This window comes from Tursiops truncatus, chromosome 8, assembly GCF_011762595.2.
Source record: "Tursiops truncatus isolate mTurTru1 chromosome 8, mTurTru1.mat.Y, whole genome shotgun sequence".
Classification (NCBI taxonomy): Eukaryota; Metazoa; Chordata; class Mammalia; order Artiodactyla; family Delphinidae; genus Tursiops; species Tursiops truncatus.
The window spans coordinates 99,433,704-99,441,185 of NC_047041.1; the positions used below are offsets into that span (position 1 = coordinate 99,433,704).

At 50.1% G+C, this 7,482-nt stretch overlaps 1 protein-coding gene across 2 annotated transcripts; it reads left to right on the plus strand.

Moving 5' to 3' along the window:
- Positions 1 to 298: 298 nt before the first annotated feature.
- POLR2G (RNA polymerase II subunit G) lies at positions 299 to 3,426 on the plus strand. Of its 2 annotated transcripts, XM_033860868.2 has the most exons (8): positions 300 to 438; positions 572 to 681; positions 1,654 to 1,813; positions 2,398 to 2,448; positions 2,554 to 2,619; positions 2,724 to 2,795; positions 2,979 to 3,012; positions 3,206 to 3,426. In XM_033860868.2, exons 1-8 carry the CDS (start codon positions 427 to 429, stop codon positions 3,217 to 3,219), a joined length of 519 nt encoding a protein of 172 aa, XP_033716759.1. In that variant the 5' UTR covers positions 300 to 426; the 3' UTR covers positions 3,220 to 3,426. The 2 variants fall into 2 exon arrangements, with proteins under 2 accessions (XP_033716760.1, XP_033716759.1); XM_033860869.2 differs by lacking the exon at positions 2,398 to 2,448 and having other exon boundaries at positions 299 to 438.
- Positions 3,427 to 7,482: the final 4,056 nt, after the last annotated feature.

Consider the following 7,482-nt stretch of genomic DNA (forward strand, 5'->3'; position numbering starts at 1 on the left):
GCGCAAGCTCAGCGGCCATGGCTCACAGGCCCAGCCGCTCTGCGGCACGTGGGATCTTCCCGGACCGGGGCACGAACCCGCGTCCCCTGCATCGGCCGGCGGACTCTCAACCACTGCGCCACCAGGGAAGCCCAATTAGTTCCTTTTAAAAGGATTTACTGAGCATATAGTCTACGCCGGACACTGATAATTTGTGCGAGCCTGGCATTTCGACCACGGTTGGGCTGCACAGAGGGGAGGAGCTTCACGGATTCCCCGCCCACGACAACGAGACTCAATGGGGTCCGAGGAGGAGGCGAGTCCCTCCCACTTCTCCGGGGCAGTCCCGGAAGCGGGCTCGAGGTAGTTGCTGTGTTTCCGGTGGGTGTGGAGGCTCGCTGCCGTCGCTGCTGTAGGCCCGGCTGCTGTCCAGGCTCCTCCGGGACGATGTTCTATCACGTGAGCAGGGCACGGGGTGGCGGCGAGGGCAGGGTCGAGAGGAGGAGAGAAGCGGAGGACAGGGACTAGGGGCCGCTTCTTGCCTCACGTTCCTGCCGCTCCTAGCCTGGTCTCCATCCCCGTTTCCCCGCAGATCTCCCTGGAGCACGAGATCCTGCTGCACCCACGCTACTTCGGCCCCAACCTGCTCAACACGGTGAAGCAAAAGCTCTTCACCGAGGTGGAGGGGACCTGCACCGGCAAGTGAGTGTCGCGCCCTCCGTGCCGCCTAAGCAGTGAGCACACGTCTCCCTTTGCCTGCATCCCCTCCCCAACTCCCACACATCCTGAAAGGTTCAGCTACCTACCCTGGCGAGCCCTCTCACTCTCCCAGGAGCCCCAGGCAGTTAGATGCTTCCTGCTTTGGGTTCCCGCGATTCCCTCTGCGAAGCTGGATAACGGAGCTTCCTTCCTTCAGCCAAGATTGGTCATTCATTTACTCTGCAAACATTTCTAAAGCTCCAGCTGTGTGCCAGGCTCTGTGTCAGGCCCTGGGAACAATGCAGTGAAAAAGATAGAATGAGGTCCGCCCTTGTGGAGCTCAGTGTTTTTTGATTCTGCTGCTTTTCTCTGTCCCAGGGACCTGGCGTGGCACATCTTGGGCCTCACTAAAGGTTTGTTGAATTAATGAGTGAGCAGGAAAAAGCAGATTGAGAGTTAGGGGGAGGAAGGAAGAGAACTGAGACTTGACCATCTCTGGGCTCTGCACAGAGGAGCCTTGCACATGGTGATGTAAATGAGTGAGGATGAGCAGGGCTATAGAGTGCTTGGACCTCCAGCATCAGAGTAACTTTGGGTGTTCTTTGAACATACAGGTTCCTGAGCCTCAACTCATCCCTACAGCATCATGACTCTCTGGGGGGACGCCTGGGAATATGCATTTTAATAAGTTTCTCCCAGGTGATTCTGAGGCATCTCCAAGATTGAGGTCTCTTGGCTCAAGGACTGCAGCCCTTTTGGACATTTGTTGTGAAATTATGAGAGCAGCATTTGGCATTTTTAGATGCGGACCATTGTCCTGTCTCCTCTCTTGATTATTAAGCTCTGTGGGGCAGGGGTGCTATCTACTTCCCCTTTGTGCCGCCCCTTTACCCCCAGGCTCAGTGTCTCTTGTGGCAGATGGTTTTAGAGGCTTTTCCACACACAGTGCCTTTCTCCTTCTCATCCTCCTTGCAGGTATGGCTTTGTAATTGCTGTCACCACCATCGACAATATCGGTGCTGGTGTGATCCAGCCAGGCCGAGGCTTTGTCCTTTATCCAGTTAAGTACAAGGCCATTGTTTTCCGACCCTTTAAAGGGGAGGTCGTGGATGCCGTTGTCACTCAGGTCAACAAGGTAAGACCATCAGGGGAGGTAGTGGAAAGGTCCCTCCCTTAGAAGATCTGGGATGGATCCCAACTCGACTTGTTAATAACTCTGTGTCTTTGGCCACGTCACTTCTTTGTGCTTCAAGCTTCCTCACCTGTCACATGGTACGGTGATCTTGCTCTGCCTCACTCAGGGGTGTGTAAGCCATTATTGATAGTCAAAACGATAGTAGCCTCCACTGATTGAGTAGTTCCTCTGGGACGGGTAGTGTGCAAAGCCTCACAGTGACTCTGTGAGGTGAGTGCTTTTATCCTCGTGCTTTTTTCTCCAGGCTGAAGCTTGGAGAAGTTGTCTACTGGCCAAGGTCATGTGGCCAACAGGTGTTCAAATCCCAAGTTCCGACAAGTTCTAGGCCTCAGCTGTTTACCACTACACTTCCATAACTTAAAACGAAAGCTTGAAAAAAAGAAAGAAATGAAAACAAATGCCAAACTTCAGAGTGGTTTCGAAACATGAAGAATATTATTGATATTAGGAACCAGATAAGGACAGGAAGCTTAGAAGACTTTGGGGGACAAAAGGAAAAGCAAGGTCACTCATTTCCCTTCTAGGTTGGACTCTTCACAGAAATTGGGCCCATGTCCTGCTTCATTTCTCGACATGTAAGTCTAGGCACACTGGGTGGGTCTAAGGAGGAGACAGGTATCGTGAGCATCTATTGAAGCATCCTTTTAAAGTACTCTTACCCAGTTTCACCTTCCTTTCAGTCCATCCCGTCAGAGATGGAGTTTGATCCTAACTCCAACCCACCATGTTACAAGACAATGGATGAGGTAAGTGGGAAGGAAGAAGTCAGTGAGAGGGACAAGAGCATGAGCCACTCCGAGGGAGAGTCCTGGCCTGGGGTTGTCTGAATGTACTGTTCCCTCCTCCCCAGGACATTGTGATTCAGCAGGACGATGAGATCCGCTTGAAGATTGTGGGGACCCGTGTGGACAAGAATGACATTGTGAGTCTCTTGCCTGCCTCTACCAGGCAGCGCTGATGATTTCTGCCTCCCCAGAGTTCCTGGGGGGGTTGTGCTCTTCTGCTTGGAAGAAGAAGTGGGTGGGCAGAAGGCCTGAGACTGCGGGTTAGAGCATAGCTCTGTGCTTGCCCTGGCTTCATTTGCTTTTTACCTTTCCTTCTGCAGTTTGCTATCGGCTCCCTGATGGATGATTACTTGGGTGAGTGTCAGGGTCATTGCCTGGAGGAGGGGTTTGTGGGATATGGGATTTAATGCCTGAACCACAGATGACAGAAACTCTCCTGTTGTCTGCTTGGAAGACCGAGGACACGTGCCTCTCGGGATGGGAAGTCGATGTTTAGGGCTGCCCCAAGCTCTGGGTCTAACCAATGTGCTTTTCCTGTTCTCGGCAGGGCTTGTGAGCTGAGTACCGTGACCTCCTACCTTGTTTGGTCCTTATCCAGGAGGTGTGACTGTCACACTTCCCGTGTTGTCCAGAGGCCCAGTCTGGCTGCTGTGGAGGAGGCAAGGAAGGTTTCTTGTCCTCAGAAGACATCTGGCTCTTCTTGTGGCTTAGCAGCCACTCCCAGATTTCTGACTGTGTGTTCTAACCATAAAAGGTTCTTGATTCTCATGGAAGTGTCATCTCCTTCTTTCTTTGGTAAGAACAAGTCTGGTTTTTTTTTCGGCCACGCTGCGCGGCATGTGCGATCTTAGTTGCCCGACCAGGGATTGAACCTGCGCCCCTTGTAGTGGATGCGCAGAGTCTTAACCACTGGACCGCCAGGGAAGACCCAGAACAACTCTTTTTTTAAAAAGGCTGGAGGACCAGATGCTTGCTAGCCCCTCTTTTCTTGGCCTGATGCCTTGACTAGCTTCACCCACCAGGGGATCTGACTAACCCTTTTGCCAAGGTCTGAAGTTGACCTCACTAAAGGGAAGGCGCTAGTGTTGGGTCTTTGGCTTCCAGCAAATGATACTATCATTAGAGCCGCTCTAAGCCCCAGTCTGTTTATTTATTTATTTATTTATGGCTGTGTTGGGTCTTCGTTGCTGCGTGCGGGCTTTCTCTAGTTGCGGAGAACGGAGGCTACTCTTCATTGCGGTGCATGGGCTTCTCATTGCGGTGGCTTCTCTTGTTGTGGAGCACGGGCTCTAGGCGCGCAGGCTTCAGTAGTTGTGGTTTGTGGGCTCTAGAGCGCAGGCTCAGTAGTTGTGGTACACGGGCTTAGTTGCTCTGCAGCACGTGGGATCTTCCCAGACCAGGGCTCAAACCCGTGTCCCCTGCACTGGCAGGCGGATTCGTAACCCCTGTGCTACCAGAGAAGTCCTAAGCCCCAGTCTAGTTTCAGAGTATTTTCCCTTTCCCCAGCCTTAAAAATAACCAGGAGTATAGCTGAGGAGAGGGAAGAGGAGACAGCAGGTAGGAAGAGGTGAATAACAGGACAGTAATGATACAGATTGTGGGGTCCCAGCCCTTCTTAGGATGGGCACATAAACTACAGCCTTTATTTGCTTATCAATTATTAAACTAAACTGAACTGAAGATATGAAAGGGCTCATAATCTCCTTAGGGTAACACAACAGAAATACACGAAATAAGATGAAGCAGACATGCTACCGTCCCTCACACTGTCTTTGCAGTACTATTTGTCTGCCTTGGAATGCCTTTTCCCAACCTACCTGCTTGCTGCCTAGGAATCTATCAAATCTCAATTTTTTTTTTTTTTTTTAAAAGCTTTCCTTGACTTCCTTGGGAAACAGAGTTGTGTCGTAGAAAGCACAGTATTTGGGTTGATACAGAGCTGGGTTGCAGTCCTAGCTGGGTGACCTTATGTTTCCTCATTGTAAAATGATCATATAACCCTCTTTGGATGATTGCTGCTAGTATCAGAGATTGTATGTGCAAGTGGCTGGCACAGAGCCTGGCCCATGATAGGTACTCAACGGTTAATTATAATTATTGTTATACAAAGCCGTGATTATCACCTGGGGTGATCTTGGCCCCCAGGGGACATTTGGCAATGACATTTTTTGTTGTCACAACTGGGTGGGGATGCGACTGCCTTCTAGTGAGTAGAGGCCAGGCAGGCTGCTAATATCCTACGATGTATAGGACAGCCACCCCACAACAAAGAATTATCTGGCCCCAAATGTCAACCGTGCCAAGGTCCAGACCTGTTATGAAACATCCAGAATACTGCCTTTAACCTGGTAAGGAAAAGGCATTTGAATGTGTTTCCCTTCCCCTCGCCTCACCACTCCTGGACAGAGGTAGGCTCTTCCATTCATACCTCTCTAGTATGTCATAAAACACATCATTTCCTTATTGTCTCCCTTTCCATTTTTTTATTACATAAAATTTCAGTTATTTTATTGAGATAATTATAGATTCATATGCATCCCTTTGATTTTTGTATCTCCAGTTCTCAGCACTCTGCCAGTTTTCCCAAGTGTGTTGAACCCAGGAAAGTTTCTGTGCTGGATTTGCAATGAATTTTGCCACGGAAACAATGTTCAAGTTGTGAAACCACTTCCCAACACTGAGTTGATTACAGAGTTGATTTCATAGGTTGCAGGGATTTTGCCTAGTTAGGCCCTAAACATGTGTCTCACTGAGAGTAAAGTTCTTCCCAAGTTCTCAAATGGAATCATGCATCTGTAAATTGTGTTGGGATGCCCCAGTAGTAAAACCAGGCCAGAAGGAAGAGACTGATGGACAGAGAAGCAGCTCATGGAACTGCTGGTGAGGATGTGGGGTGTGGCACTGAGAAGGCTGACACTGGATAGGGAAGCGAGTAAGTGGGGATGGCCTGGAGATAGTCCTGGACTCTTCTGATCTTTTAAGGTTTGGTACTAGGGGAGTCTGGAAGTTACAGCCTCTTTTTTTTTGGCCATGCAGCTTTGGGATCTTAGTTCCCTGACCAGGGATTTAACCCAGACCCTCAGCAGTGAAAGCACAGAGTCTTAACCACTGGACCACCAGGGAATTCCCAGGAAGTTACAGCCTCTTAAAGAGGTCACAGGCTTAATAGTGACAGGAGTATGTGCCTGGTAACATGTTAAATCCTTTACACACATTATTGAATTTTCACAGCAGTTCCATGTAACATTCTGTCACCCCACTTGACAGATGATAAAACAGGTCAGAGGGATGAACTAAACATGCCTAAGATCACACAACTAGTGGAGCTGTTATTTAAAAAAATTTTTTTAATCGTCTAACTCTAAAACCATCATAGCTTTTCTTGCCAGGCATTGGTGGCTGGGGAGTTTGTGGGAGCCACCTTTCTCCCATCTATGGCCATGTGAGTCTCATTACTGCTTTGACTCAAGCTGGAGGCAGATCAGCCCCAGACAGCTTGCATGCAGCTTTACTGCATCCTACAGGCCTGCAGGCCATCCTCTCTTCATTGTCTCACGCTGCCAAGGTTGCCAATGGCTGTCCCTACCAATAACACCTTTGCAAGGAGGTCTGCCAGCAGCCAGGAGATCTGAGCTGATCTCAGACTCAGAACCTTAGAGGAGCCCCCCCTATCCTTCATGCATAGGTGGGCAGACACTCCAGTGACCAAGCACAGTCCTGAAACTACTCCAAGTATCATTCTGAATATGACTGGAAGAGACTCAGCAGGGTCACAGTCCCCTTAGGTGGTGTTGCTGTGGCAACCCCAGTCCCATCCATCTGGCTTTCTCAGCTCTGGTCTCAGAGGATCTTCTTTTCTAGAGGCAGCAGCATCTAACCCTGAGAGGGAGGAAGGGCAAGGATGTATACACTCATGCTCCCCTACAGAAAGCTCCTTTCTATAATAGCCCATTGCAAATGGTCCCATCTTGGTTTTTTTTTTTTTTTCTTTTTGCGGTACGCGGGCCTCTCACTGTTGGTGGCCTCTCCCGTTGCGGAGCGCAGGCTCCGGACGCGCAGGCTCAGCGGATGGCTCACAGGCCCAGCCGCTCCACGGCATGTGGGATCTTCCCGGACCGGGGCACGAACCCGCGTCCCCTGCATCGGCAGGCGGACTCCCAACCACTGCGCCACCAGGGAAGCCCTAAATGGTCCCATCTTGGATGAACATAAAGGAATTAAATCACTGTCTGCCCCGTGATGTGTGAGTGAAAATTCAACTACCAACTGTCAATCTACATTTTATCTCATTTAATCTACAATAACCCTGTGAGGTGGGTATTATCACTCCATTTTGTAGATGGGGGAAATGCGCTTAAGTAGTTTGCTCAAAAGCACTATCAGAGTTTGAACCCGTGTCGGTCTGACTCACTAAGCCCACTGCTTCTCCATTGAGAACTGTCCAAGTTCGGGAAAGCGTGTACGTGTAAAACGGTCAAGGAAGTGTGCAAGGTAGGTGAGGGCTTATATTTGGCTTATTGGACAGAAATGGGGAGGATACGAGGTAGGGTGCCCGAATGGGTAGAGCCCTGGTGTCTAGAGCTTGCACGGGTGTGTTTGGCCCAGTCAGAAGACCCTTTTGCCGGCAGAGAATACCTACTGAGAGCCCAACCTTCGGGAAGGGGAAGTGGCAGGTGATGTGGGAGAGGTAAGCTGATCCCCACCAAGCGGGCAGCAAAACTAACGCAGACGCCGAAGTCTAAAGCATCAATGCATTCGTGTAAATGCAAGTGCTCGGAAACTCAGGAGTAGACAAGGGAATGCGGACGCTTTCCTCGAGAACAT

Coding starts and splice junctions, on each gene's coding strand:
- POLR2G (XM_033860868.2), top strand. Junction 1,814..2,397: donor TTGTCACTCAGGTCAACAAG/GTAAGACCATCA, acceptor TTTCCCTTCTAG/GTTGGACTCTTCACAGAAAT. Junction 2,796..2,978: donor GTGTGGACAAGAATGACATT/GTGAGTCTCTTG, acceptor TTCCTTCTGCAG/TTTGCTATCGGCTCCCTGAT.